Source organism: Mobula birostris, chromosome 11 (assembly GCF_030028105.1).
Source record: "Mobula birostris isolate sMobBir1 chromosome 11, sMobBir1.hap1, whole genome shotgun sequence".
Taxonomy (NCBI): Eukaryota; Metazoa; Chordata; class Chondrichthyes; order Myliobatiformes; family Myliobatidae; genus Mobula; species Mobula birostris.
The window spans coordinates 36,814,482-36,828,889 of record NC_092380.1 but is presented as its reverse complement, the minus strand read 5'-3'; the positions used below and the strand labels follow the sequence as shown (position 1 = coordinate 36,828,889).

General features: G+C 44.3%; 1 protein-coding gene across 2 annotated transcripts in view; it reads left to right on the top strand.

Annotated features, from left to right (window-relative positions):
* Positions 1-14,408, top strand: part of LOC140205027 (BAR/IMD domain-containing adapter protein 2-like 2) — a 300,466-nt gene that overhangs the window by 85,532 nt on the left and 200,526 nt on the right. For both annotated transcript variants that reach the window (XM_072272101.1, XM_072272100.1), the window contains 2 exons: positions 3,696-3,812; positions 7,126-7,276. In XM_072272101.1, coding sequence (XP_072128202.1) covers positions 3,696-3,812; positions 7,126-7,276 — 268 coding nt within the window. The remainder of the gene's footprint in view (positions 1-3,695; positions 3,813-7,125; positions 7,277-14,408) is intronic.

Genomic DNA, 14,408 nt, shown 5'->3' with positions numbered 1-14,408 from the left:
GCACAACACTTAGGTTTAGGATCCGCTATTCTCTACTAGTAAATGGAAGAAAGTTGTTCAGTAACCATTTTGTATTAACTGGGCCACATCCTATAAATCTTAAAAGACAGAACTGATTCAGATTCAGGTTTTTTATCAGTGAATTATGTTGTGAAATTTGTAGCTTCGTGGCAGCAATACAAACAGTAAAAATTATGATAGATTACAATAATAAACAAACAAATAAATTAATACTCATTGACCACTTCCACTGAGTGTATGTTTGTATGCTTCAAGGTTTGATGTGTTGTGTGTTCAGAGATACTCTTCTGCACACCACTGCTGTTACTGTCACCTTCTTGTAGAGTTTGCACCAGTCTGGCCATTCTCCTCTGACCTCTCTTATTAACCGGCCATATTGACACACAGAACTGCCACTCACTGGATATTGTTTTAGTTTTTTTCACCACTCTCTGTAAACTGTGGAGACAATTGTGTGTGAAATTCCCAGGAGATAAACAGTTTATGAGATAGTGAAACCACCCTGCCTGGCACAAACAGTCATTCCCCAGTCAAAGTCACTTAGATCATATTTCTTCCCCATTGTGATGTTTAGTCTGAACAATAACTCTTGTCTGCATGCCTTAATGCATTGAGTTCATTCACACATAATTGGCTGATTATATATTTGCATTAACAAGCAGGTGTAAAGGTATACCTAATAAAGGGCCACTGAGTGTATATGCACTTTGATAATAGTCTTACTTTATACTGATGTAGAATAGACAGACAGTTGCTAGTAACACACACAAAATGCTGGAGGAACTCAGCAGGTCCGGCAGCACCTTTGGAAAAGAGTAAACGGTCGACGTTTTGGGCTGAGACCCTTCATCAGGTCTGGAAAAGAAGATGAGAGGTCAGAACAACAAGGTGGAGGGAGGGAAGGAAGAAGAACAAGGCGGTTGGTGATAAGTGAAACCAGGAGAGGGGGAGTTTTGGGAAGTTGTATGGTGAAAGAGATTAAGGACTGGAGAAGGGGGAATCTGATAGGAGAGGGTAGAAGACCATGGAAAAAAAGGAAAGGGGAAGAGCGCCAGAGGGCAAGCAAGGAGATAAGGTGAGAGAGAGAAATGGGAATGGGGGAATGGTAAAGGAGTTTGGGGGGGCAATTACTGGAAGTTAGACAAATCAATGTTCATACCGTCAGGTTGGAGGCTACCAGATGGAATATAAGGTGTTGCTCCTCCAACCTCAGTGTGGCCTCAGCACAGCAGTAGAGGAGGCCATGGACTGGCGTATCAGAATGGGAGTGGGAAGTAGAATTGAATTGGGTGGCCACCAGAAATCCTGCTTTTACTGGCAGACTGGTAGGCGCTAGGTGAAGTGGTCTCCCGATCTATGTCGGGTCTTACATATTTGGTCCAATATTTTGTGCTGATCTTTGAATCTCCTCAAAGGTCAATCTAACTCTGCCATCCTACATAGCTCTTCATTTTTATATCAGGAGGCCATAATGGGAGCACTGGATGCAGAAGATGACCCCAACAGACTCACAGGTGAAGTGTAATCTCACCTAGAAGGACTGTTTGGGCCTTGCAAGGATAAGTACCCCAGGAGGGAGATCAGTGGGGAGGGATGAATGGACAAAGGAGTTGTGTAGGGAGTGATCCTTGCAGAAAGTGAGGGGGAAGGAAAGATGTGTTTGGTGGTGGGGTCCCATTGGAGATGGTAGAAGTTATGGAGAATTATGTGCTGGACTCAGAGACCAGTGGGATGGTAGGTGAAGACGAGAGGAATCCTATCCCTAGTGGTGTGGTGGGAGGATGGGGTGAGGGCAGATGTGTGCAAAATGGAAGAGATGCAGGTGTGGGCTGTGTTGATGGTGGTCTGCAGCACCGGTTGAGTCATCGATGTAAGAAGAGTTCTAAGGTTGACAGAAAGGCAAGCATAGCTGGGACACATGCAAGTTCCCATGCAAGTTCAAACAAGAGGAGTAGCCATGGGTACTGGCATGGGTCCCAGCTATGCCTGCCTGTTTTCAGCTATGTGGAACAGTCTGTGTTCCAAGCCTACACTGGTGTCATTCTCCAACTTTTCCTACGTTACATCGATGACTGCATTGGTGCTGCTTCCTGCACCCATGCTGAGCTCGTCAACTTCATTCATTTTGTCTCCAACTTCCACCCTGCCCTCAAATGTACCTTGTCCACTTCCGACACCTCCCTCCCATTTCTTGATCTGTCTGTCTCTATCTCTGGAGAAAGCTCATCCACTGATATATTTTATAAACTTGATTCTCACAGATACCTGGACTATACCTCTTTCCACCCTGTTACTTGTAAAAACACTATCCCCTTCTCTCAATTCCTCCATCTGCTCTCAGGATGAGGCTTTTCATTCCAGAACTAATGAGATGTCCTTCTTCAAAGAAAAGGGCTTTTCTTCCTCCACCATCAACGCTGCTCTCACCTGCATTCTCTTCCATTTTGCATACATCTGCCCTCACCCCGTCCATCTGCTACTCCACCAGGGATTGGGTTCCTCTTGTCTTCACCTTCTACCCACCAGCTTCCACGTCCAGCACATAATTCTCCATAACTTCTGCCTTCTCCAATGGGATCCCACCACAAGTACATCTTTTCCTCCTCCGCCGCCCCCCCCCCGATCCCACTTTCTGCTTTCTGCCTGGATCACGACCTACACAACTCGCTGTTCATTCGTCCCTCCCCACTGATCTCCCTCTTGGTACTTATAATTGCAAGCGGCATAAGTACTACACCTGACTTTACACCTTGTCCCTCACTTGTATTCAGGGCCCCAAACAGTCTTTCCAGGTGAGGTGACACTTCACCTGTAAGTCTAGTGGGGTTATCTACTGTATCTGGTGGCTCTTTTGTGGCCTCCTGTATATCGAAGGGACCCACTTCTTCAAGCACCTATGCTCTGTCTGCCAGAAAAAGCAGAATTTCCTGGTGGCCACCCATTTCAATTCCACTTCCCATTCGCTTCTGCCATGTCAGTCCATAGTCTTCTCTACTGCTGTGATGAGGCCACACTCAGGTTGGAGGAGCACCACTTTATATTCTGACTGGGTAGCCTCCTACCAGATGCAACGAACATCGATTTCTTGAACCTCCAGTAATTGTGTCTCCCCCTTTGTCATTCTCCCATTCCCATTTCCCTCTCTCACTTTATCTTCTTACCTGCCCATCATGTCCCTCTGGTGCTCCTCCCCTTCCCTTTCTTCCATGGTCTTCTACCTTCTCCTGTCAGATTCCCCCTTCTCCAGCCTTTATCTATTTCACCAATCAACTTCCCAGCTCTTTGCTTCACTCCTCCCCTCTCCCAGTTTCACCTATCACCTACTGCCTTGTACTTCTTCTTCCCCTCCCCTCATCTTCCTGCTCTGACTTCTCATCTTTTTTTTCGGTCCTGTCTCAGCCCAAAACATTGACCGTTTATCTTTCCCTGAGATGGTGCAGAGGCTGCTGAGTTCCACCAATATTTTGTGCACATTGTTTGGATTTCTGGCATCTGCAGATTTTCTCCTGGTTTTGGAAGTTGCTAGTGTTGAGACCAGAGCCTCACATGTGGATCTCCGCAGGTCCTTTCAGGTCTGTGTGGAGTCACGTGATTGATAACACCGTGGGCACCTGTGAGCTATCTAACCACCTGCAGCTCTTCACCTCATTCTTCACCTTCCTGCTTTGTTTCAGGCACGGGATTCCCTTCACAACAAGATTCCAGTGTGGAGTGAACACTCCAGTGCTGCATCGCACGGCAACACCTCCGGCAGAGCCAGCCCACGCATCTCAACAGTGCCTCCCAACGTGGTAATCGGAAAATTGGAAAGGCAGCTCCATACTCCATGATTTCCCAGCCTGAGTTACCAGTTCTCCCAGTGGCTGGTCACAACCATGAGAACAAAGCAATGATTTAGAACATAGAACAGTATATGGCCCAATATAACAGCAGTTTGGTCCAATATTTTGTGCTGATCTTTGAATCTCCTCAAAGGTCAATTTAACTCTGCCATCCTACATAGCTCTTCATTTTTATATAATTCATGTGATATGGTTATTTTAATGACCCAAATATATCTGCCTCTACCAGAACTCCTGGCAAGGTGTTCCACGCACCTACCACTCTCTGTGTAAAGAACTACTTCTGACATCTTCCTTATGCCACCTTAAAATTATGTCCCCTGCTATTAGACCTTTCCACCCTGGGAAAAAGTCTTTGGCTATGCTCTCAGTCAATGTCTTTTATGATCTATCAGGTCTCCTCTCATCCTCCTTTACTCCAAAGAGAAACGCTCTCGCTCACTCAACCTATCTTCATTGTCCAAGCATATTTGTTTCTGACACGTTCTGTGTGGTCTCCAGTGACAAAGTGGACAATGAACCAGAGACATGGGTTCAAAAAGCACCATGGCCAAAAAGATATCTGAAACTAAGTCATTAAATAACAGGTATGAAGCTGGTTTCTAAAACAGGGTTCTTGAAAGTACTGTATTATTGTGAAAACCCATCTAATTCACCATTATTCTTTAGAGATGAAAATCCTTACCACATCTGACCACAATGAGGTTCCTGGAATCATTTTTGTGAACCTCCTTTGAACCCTCTCCAGTTTCAGCATGTCCTTTCTAAGATAAAGGGCCCAAAACTGTTCACAATACTCCAAGTGAGGCCTCACCAGTACTTTATAAAGTCTAAACATTACATCCTTGCTTTTATATTCTAGTCCTCTTGAAATTAATGCTAACATTGCATTGCCTTCCTCACCACAGACTTAACTGCAAATTAACCTTTAGGGAATCCTGCACAAAGACTCCCAATCATTTTGCACCTCAGATTTTTGCATTTCATCTCCATTTAGAAAATAGTCAATCCTTTCATTTCTTCTATCAAAGTGCATGACCATACACTTCCTATCACTGCATTCCATCTGGCACTTCTTTGTCCATTCCCTTAATCTGTCTAAGTCCTCCTGCAGCCTCATTTCTTCTTCAAAACTACCTGCCCCTCCACCTATCTTCATATTTTCTGCAAGCTTTGCAGCAAAGCCATCAATTCTATCATTGACATGTAAAAATAATCCATCTCAACACAGACCCCTGTGGAACACCACTAGTCACTGACAGCCAACGAGAAAAGGCTCCACTTATTCCCACTCTTCGCCTCCTGCCAACCAGCCACTGCTAGGATCTTTCCTGTAATACTGTGAGCTTCCAGCTTGTTAAGCAGCTTCATCTGTGGCACCAAAGGCCTTCTGAAAATCCAAGTACACAACATCAACCGATTCTCCTTTTCTATCCTGCTTGTTATTTCTTCAACTATTCTAATAGATTTGATATGGATCATGTACAGACCGAGGAGAGTATTAGTTCATCACAGGCATCATGAGTTGAAGGGACTGTTCTATCCTGTACATGAATGGCAGGGCGGGCTTGAGGGGCTGAGAGGCCTAATGTTGCTCCTGGTTATTTCTGTTCCAATAACCAACAAGTGCTACTAATGTACAGGAAAAAGAGAACCACGCACAAATGCTGGAGGAACTCAGCAGGCCAGGCAGCATCTGTGGAAAAGAGTACAGTCGATGTTTCGGGCCGAGACCCTTCATCAGAACTAGAGAAAAAAGATGAGGAGTCAGAGTAAGAATGTGGGGGGAGGGGAGGAAGAAACACAAGGTGATAGGTGAAACTGGGAGTGGGGGGCAGGCTGAAGTAAAGAGGTGGGAAGTGGATTGGTGAAAGAGATGGGGGGATCTGATAGGAGAGGACAGAAGGCCATGGAAGAAAGAAAAGGAGGAGGAACACCAGAGGGAGGTGATGGGCAGGTAAGGAGATAAGGTGAGACAAGGAGATGGGAATAAGGAATGGTGAAGGTGGGAGGGGTCATTTTCGGAAGTTTGAGAAATCAATGTTCATGCCATCAGGTTGGAGGCTACCTAGTTGGAATAAAAGGTGTTGCTCCTGTAACCTGAGTGTGGCCTCATCATGACAGTAGAGGAGGCTGTGGATTGACATTTTGGAATGAGAATGGGAAGTGGAATTACTAAGGGATGCCACTAAGTTGCCACTAAGAGATCCCGCTTTTTCTGGCAGACGGAGCATAGATGCTTGGTGAAGCGGTCTCCCAATCTACGTCATGTCTCAGCAATATACAGATGGCCCCACTGGGAGCAAAGAATACAGTAGATGACACCAACAGACTGACAGGTGAAGTGTCACCTCACCTGGAAGGACTGTTTGGAGCCCAGAATAGTAGTGAGGGAGGAGGTGTAGGGGCAGGTGTAGCAATTGTTCTGCTTGCAAGGATAAGTGCTAGGAGGGAGATCAGTGGGGAGCGATTCCTGCGGAAAGCAGAATATTGGGGGTGGGTGAAAGATGTGCTTGGTGGTGGAATCCCATTGGAGATGGCAGAAGTTACAGAGAATTATGGGTTGGACGCGGAGGTTGGTGCGGTGGTAGGTGAGGATGAGAGGAACCCACTCCCTGGTGGGGTGGCAGGAGGTGAGGCCAGATGTGCATGAAATGGAAGAGATGCAGCATTGATGGTAGAGGAAGGGAAGCCCCTTTATTTGAAGAAGGAGGACATCTCCTTTGTTCTGGAATGAGAAGCCTCATCCTGAGAGCAGATGTGATGGAGATACAGTAGTGGAATTGAGAGAAGGGGATGGCAGTGTGGGAAGAGGTACTGTCTAGGTAGCTGTGAGAGTCAGTGGCTTTATAATAAACATCAGTAGGTAAGCTGTCTCCAGAGATAGAGACAGAGAGATCGAGAAAGGGAAGGGAGGTGTCAGAAATGGACCAGGTAAATTTGAAGGCGGGGTAGAAGTTGGAGGCAAAGTTAATGAAGTTGACAAGCTCAGCACGAGTGCAGAAAGCAGCAACAACGCTGTTGCCAATCTAATGTAGGAAAAATTGGGGAGTGATGCCAGTGTAAGTTTGGAACATAGACTGTTCCACGTAGCTGACCAAAAGGCAGGCATAGCTGGATCAGTGCCAGTGCCCATGGTTACACCTTTGAAAATGAGCATAATTTCTGCTCTGCATTCAGTTCAGTGAATTTGAAGCACTGTACTACAGTGCTGCAAACAGGTAAGATGCGGTAAGTTGACTGACTTTGTTTCCCCCCACAGAACGATGCTTCCAATTTCAACAGCATCTCGAGACGCAGCTTTATACCCAGCCCTCAGCCTTTGAGAAGATGGAATGAGTTAAATGGAGCTGAGCTGTCACTATTTCCAAATCCCAAGCTGTTGAAATCAGGAGAAAGGAGCCCTTCCATGAGTAAGATATTGTGAAATACCTCATGCATTTATCTTTTCTTATCTCACTATCAATTACTTTCATATTTTACTGAAAATCTTTGAATTGCCTCCACTTCTCATCTTCATTGTAATGTTCACGTGGAAGCTCTCATGTAAACTGGTATAGTTACGTAGTGATTAGCTTGAGTATTCCAGTGTAGTGATTAGCTTGAGTATTCCAGTATTCAAGATTGCTTATTGTCATTTCCAAACACAAGTGTAAAGGCAAATGAAATAATTGTTACTCTGGATTTGATACAGCGCAAAAAACAGAATAAGAGAAAGAATGCAACAATAAAATACACAATAAATATAGATAGGTAAGATAGCTTATATACATAGATTGATTGTATGTCCATAAAATGACACTAGGTACAGGAGTGTTTGTAGGTAAGGTGATTGACAGGAAATCATAAAGTGGAGGTGGTTGGGATGTGGAAGGGCGGGTTGGTAGGTTATTAGGTGGAGGTGTTGATTGGCCTTTCTGCTTGGAGAAAGTAACTGGTTTTGAGTCTGATGGTCTTGGTGTGAATACTACACAGCTTCCTCTCTGATGGGAGGCTGTTGCTGTGCCCACGACCCAAGTTCAATTCCTGCTGCTGTCAGTAAGGAGATTGTATATTCTTCCTGTGACTGTGTGGATTTCGTCTGGGTTTTCCTCCCACCTTCCAAAGGTTAATTGGTTGCATGCGTGTAACTGGGTGGTTTGGAGTAATTCTGCTGGAAGGTCCTGTTACCGTGGTGAATCTGTAAATAAAATAAAACGTAAGCCCTGTAATCACATAGTTTACCTACTCTAAAAAAGGACTATACAAATATTTAACCTACTTATCTATTCTCAATAACTCGTGTTTATGATGTCTTAAACAAGGTAGTGAAACAAAACTAATCAGACAAGTAGTTATTCTGGAGATACAAGAGACTACAGATGCTGGCATTTGAAGCAACAAACAATCTGCTGGGCAAACTCAACAGGTCGTGCAGTGTCTGAGGAGGGAAGTAGACAGTCAAGCATTTCGATCAAAACTGTGAATCTGTCTGAAACAACACATACAAAACGCTGGAGGAACTCAGTGGGTCAAGCAGCGTGTAGGGAAAGGAATTAACAGTCAACTTTTTGGGCCGAGGCGGGAAAGGAAGGGGGGAAAAAGCCAAGATAATAAAGTTGGGGGAGGTGAAGGAGTACAAGCTAGAATATGGTAGGTGAAGCCAAGTTGGGGAGGTGGGGTATGAAGTGAAAAGCTGGAAAATGATAGGTGGAAAAGGTAAAAGGCTGAAGAAGGAATCTGATAGGAGAGGAGTTTGAACCATGGGAGAAAGGGAAGGAGGAGGAGATAGGCAGGTGAGGGGAAGAGGTAAGAGGGGAGCCAAATTGGGGAATGGAAGAAGAGGGAAAGGGGGAAAATTATTGGAAGTTGGAGAAATCGATGTTCATGCCATCAGGTGGAGACGACCCAGATCGAATATGAGATGTTGCTCCTTCGACCTCATTGTGGTAGTAGAAGAGGCCATGGATGACCACGTGTTGGAATGGGAATGGGGAATGGAATTAAAATAAATCCTGTCGATGGGTCTTGGGTCGAAACGTTAACAGTTTTCCCCCTCCAGCCTGACTTGCTGAGTTCCTCCAGCACTTTGTGCATGCTCATCAAGATTTCCAGCATCTTCAGAATCTCTTGTGTATATGGCTCCCTGGAATTGAGTAAGCTTCTTCCAAGAGTTTCCACTTTCCCCCAACATTCCACTAATGGTAGATTAGTGGGTTAAGCCACGGTAAATCACTCCCCTTTTAAGGCTGGACAAACTTGAGTTGTTTTCTCAGCAATGGTGGAGGCTGGGGGGAGATTTGCTCGAGGATTAAAAAATTATGGGAGTCAGAGAGTATCTTTTTTCCCAGGGTTGAAATGTCTAATACCAGAGGGCATGCATAGAAGGCGAGTGGGTGCAAGTGTCGTACTCAATCGGACCCGATGCAATAGCAATTGTAAAACAAATACACTGACACACGTAATTCTTTTCAAACCTTTATTCTCTACTCATAGCATGTTATGGGGGAAGTTACAGACTGATCTCCCAAAAGAGCCAGTCCAGATTTTTTTAAAAAAAACAGAATGTGGTGAGTTCCTGGAATGCACTGCCTGGGATGGTGGTAGAGACAGATATATCAGGGACTTTTAAGGGATGTTTAGATAGGAACATGAATGTGAGGAAAATGAAAGGATGTGGACATTCTGTAGATGAAAGGTTAGTTAGATAGTTGATTACTAACTTAATTAGATTTGCTCAATATTGTGGGCTGAAAGACCTGATCCTGTGCTGTTCCATGATCTAGTGTCGGGAGGTGGCAGAAAAATGTATTTATTTATTTAGTGGAATAGGCCCTTTCGGTTCTTTGGGTCATGCTGTCCCGGCAACCCCTGACAACTCTGATTTAATATTAACCTAATCACAATGACCATTTAACCTGAACGGTATGTCTTTGGACTGTGAGAGGAAACTGGAATGCCCTGGGAAAACCCATGCATTCCATGGGGAGAATGTACAGACTCCTTACAGATAATGCCAGAATTGAACATTGAACTCTGCCCCAAGCTGTAATAGTGTCATGCTAAAAGCTACATTGCATTGTTGGTAGGCCTGTGAGAGAGATTATAGCAGAGGTACAGAGAAACATGGAGATAGAGGGCAAGGATTATATTGTGTGGCTTCTTTCATCGTGTCAGTAGCTTATGTAAATATATGACATGAAATTTCTTTAAAACATTTCTACATGGAGGACTTCGAGGAGAGGGCTCTGAGTTCATTGCTGTTATGCCCCAAATGCTTCTTCAGAAATGTCAATGACACCTTTGTAGTGTGGCGTCATGGACTCCAGGCACTTAAACAGTTCCATGACCATCTGAACAGTATACATCCAAATATTTAATTTATGATGGAGATGGTGAAGAATGGTTGTTTCCCTTTCCTGGACATTCTAATATGATGCAAACCAGATGGCAGCCTCGGACACGGCATCTATCAGAAACTCACTCACACGGACTTTTACCTCAACAATAACAGCCACAATCACACCTCCCAACATAGGGCAGTTCTTTCTATTTTGATTAACTGTGCGAAAACTATTTTTAACCCGGAGAGTCTCCCTGAGGAAATAAGATGATTATGCACGACATTCCTGCAGAATGGCTATAAGGAGAAGGAAATCAATTGGGCCCTTGAAAGGGCCGACGGAAAAAACTGGAAACCTAACATTGAGAAGGAACCCGTCGGTACTGCCTGTCTTACAGGAACATAGAAAACTTACAGCACAAAGCTGTGCCGAAAATGTCCTTACCTTAGAACTACCTAGGCTTACCCATAGCCCTCTATTTTTCTAAGCTCCATGTACCTGTCCAGGAGTCTCTTAAAAGACTCTATCATATCCGCCTCCACCACCACCGCTGGCAGCCCATTCCACACACTCACTACTCACTGCGTAAAAACTTACCCCTGACATTTCTTCTGTACCTGCTTCCAAGCACCTTAAAACTGTGCCCTCTTGTGCTAGCCATTTCAGCCCTGAGAAAAAGCCTCTGACTATTCACACGATCAATGCCTCTCATTATCTTGTACATCTCTATCAGGTTACCTCTCATCTTCCATCGCTCCAAGGAGAAAGGGCCGAGTTCACTCAATCTATTCTCATAAGGCATGCTCCCCACTCCAAGCAATATCCCTATAAATCTCCTCTGCACCCTTTCTATGGTTTCCACGCCCTTCCTGTAGTGAGGCAACCAGAACTGAGCACAGTACTCCAAGTGGTGTCTGACCAGAGTCCTATATAGCTGCAATATTACCTCTCGGCTCTTAAACTCAATCCTACCGTTGATGAAGACCAATGCACCATATGCCTACTTAACCACAGAATCTTCCCTATATTTCCGCAGATTTATGAAGGATTGCCAGGATCCTGAAGAAATACCAGATTAATACCATTCACAAACCTGTAAGGAAGCTCTAATCACAGCTTATGTGGGCCAAAGATGACTTAGGATTCAGGAAGTCTGGCGTTTACAGGATTCCCTGTGAATGCTTGGCAGTATATTTCGGCCAGATGGGATGCATGATGGAAACCTGCATCAAGGAGCACAGGATGTGTGTCTGTCTGGGTTACCTGGAGAAATTGGTGGTAGCCGAGCATTGCATTATCAAAGGCCATAGGAATGACTTTGAAGGCACAGAACTATTGCACTGTGCCAATGGCTTTTGGAGCTGCCTGATGAAGGAAGCCATTGAAAAATAAAAGAGGAAAAGAATTTTAACAAAGACGAAAGTCTCGCTCTAAGTAAGAATTCGAATTTGATTGTAACCAAAGTGGGAGAGTGTTAACCTGATTGGATGAGGACTAACCAATTAAGTTGGACAGAATACAGGAATATATATACCACCAGATTAGACATGCCCGGGCATCATCCCTGATGAAGATGGCAGAGTTTGTCATCAAAATGTTGGTTCTAATCAATACCAGTACTCGGCTGGAAGCCTGAGATGAGGTTACTTATGACATTTCTTGTTTTGTGGCAGAAGTGCAGTGCAAAGGTATAAAACTACAATAAATTACAAAATAAATATGTAGTGCAAAATAGGAATAGTGAGGTAATATTTGTGGGTTCAGGGACCATTTAGAAATCTGATGGTGGAGGAAGGAAGCTGTTGCTGAAACATTAATTGTGGGTCTTCAGGCTCCTGTACCTCTTTCCTGATGGTAATAATGGGAAGAGAATACATGAAATAGTCATTGTTTCAGGTTTAATCGGGATCACAACGCCAAATTTTTCTTCATTATGTAGGCAGCTCTCCATTAGCATGGATCTGTTGGATGCAGTGGCCTGCTTCACGCTGTATAACTCCATGAATTCATTAGTGCTGTATCCTGCACCAGTGCAGAATGCCACAGTGTTATCACCTTTGCAGCAAGTTACCTCCCTGTTCACACAGATCACAGTCCACCTTTGATACTTCCCTTCTGGATTTCTCTGTCTCTATTATAAGGAAGTTTTGGTTCTCAATGGGCTTGAGAGTTTGAGCAGGCTAGGAGTTTATTCCTTGGGGCATAGGAGATTGATAGGGTAACCTTACAGAGATGTATGGCGTTAGGGTTAGTAAATTGTGGGCATTCTATGTTGGTACCAGAGGCATGGCGGCACTTGCGGGCTTCCCACAGCATATCCTAGAATTGTGTTGGTTGTTGACGCAAACAATGCAATTCACGGTATGTTACAATATTTCAATATACATGTGACAAATAAAGCTAATCTTTAAAATCATGAAGGGCATAGACAGGGTGAAAACACACAGTCCTTTTCTCAGCGAAAGAGAAACAAAAACTAGAGGTCATAAGTTTAGGGTGAGAGGTGAAAGATTTAGAAGGAACCTTAGAGGCGGCTTCTTCACCCACAAGGGTGGTGCATTTATGGAATTAGACAATAAGATCATGAGACATAGGAGCAGAATTGGACAATTCGGCACATTGAGTCTGCTCTGCCATTCCGTCAAAGCTGATTTATTATCCCTTTCAACCCCTTTTTCCTGTCTCTTCCCCATAATCTTTGATGCCCTTACTAATCAAGAACGATCGATATACCCGTTTACTTGGCTCCCACGACAGTCTGTGGCAATAAATTCCACAGAATCACCACCTTCTGGCTAAAGAAATTTCTCCTCATCTCAGTTCTAAAGGAACATCCTATTGTTCAAAGATTGTGCCCTCTGGTCCTAGCCTCCACCCCCACCCCCCATAGGAAGCATCCTCTCCATGTCCACTTTATCTAGGCCTTTCAATATTTGATAGACTTCAATGAGATCTCCCACTTGTTCTTCTAAACTCAGGCAAGTACACATCCAGAGCCATGAAATGCTTCTCATTCCCGGGATCATTCTTGTGAACCTCCTTTAGGCCGTCTCCAATGCCAGGACATCCATTCTTACATAAGGGGCCCAAAACTGCTCACAATACTCCATAAGACCGTAAGATATAGGAGCAGAAGTAGGCCAGTTGGCCCATCGTGTCTGCTCCACCATTCAATCATGGGCTGATCCAATTCTTCCAGTCATTCCCACTCCCCTGCCTTCTCCCCATTCCATTTGATGCCCAAGTGAGGTCTGACAAATATCTTATAAAGCCTCAGCATTACATCCTTGCTTTTGTATGCTTGTCCTCTTGAATTCAATGCTAGCATTGCATTTGCCTTCCTTATCACTAACTCCACCTGGAATTAGCTGTCAGAGAAAGTAAGTGAGGTAGGTACAATGAGCAGAATTAAAAAGTAATTGGATAGGCATATAGATGGGAAAGGTTTAAAAGGATAAGGGCTTTGTGATATGGGATGAGTTTAGATGTGAATGAGTTGGATTGAAGGGCCTGTTTCTGTGCTGTATAGCTCTATGAATCCATAGCTCTGTCTCAGAAGGCTGACTAACTGCTAATTTCGATAGAGTGGCACGGTAGGGTAGTGGTTAGCATAATTCTTTACAGTACCAACAATGCGGGTTCAATTCCCACTGCTGTCTGTAAGGACTTTGCACGTTCTCCTTGTGGTCGTGTAGGTTTCTGCTTCTTACAGATGCCAACAGGTTCAGCTCAGGGACATACAAGCTGAAGTCTTTCCCACCGTGTTGAAAAGTTGGCAGTCAGAGCTGTCTTGACATCTGTTGTTGGAGTCGATTATCAAGGATTATCATGCATGCCTTTAAACAATGAAGTGGAATGCAGAACATGGCAGAAGATCCTTCAAAACCAGAGGAACAGAAGAGCCAGATGCAATGCAATAGTAACAGAGAAGTTATTAGAAAACATTCTGAGGGACAGGGGTAATGATCACTTGGAAAGGCAGAGAAAGCTGGCATGGTTTCTGTCTGACCAATCTGATTGAATGTTTTTTGAGGAGATAATAAGGAGTATTGATGGGGGGTAAGGTAGTAAATCTCATTTATATGGACTTCAATAAGGTCCCAAATAGGATGGTGTTGGATCCTGATGCTTTTGCAATCCAGGGGCTCTTCAGAAGTCAAGGGTGTGGCCATCACTGAGACCTGGCTAAAGGACGCATGTCTCTGGGAGCTGAACGTCCAAG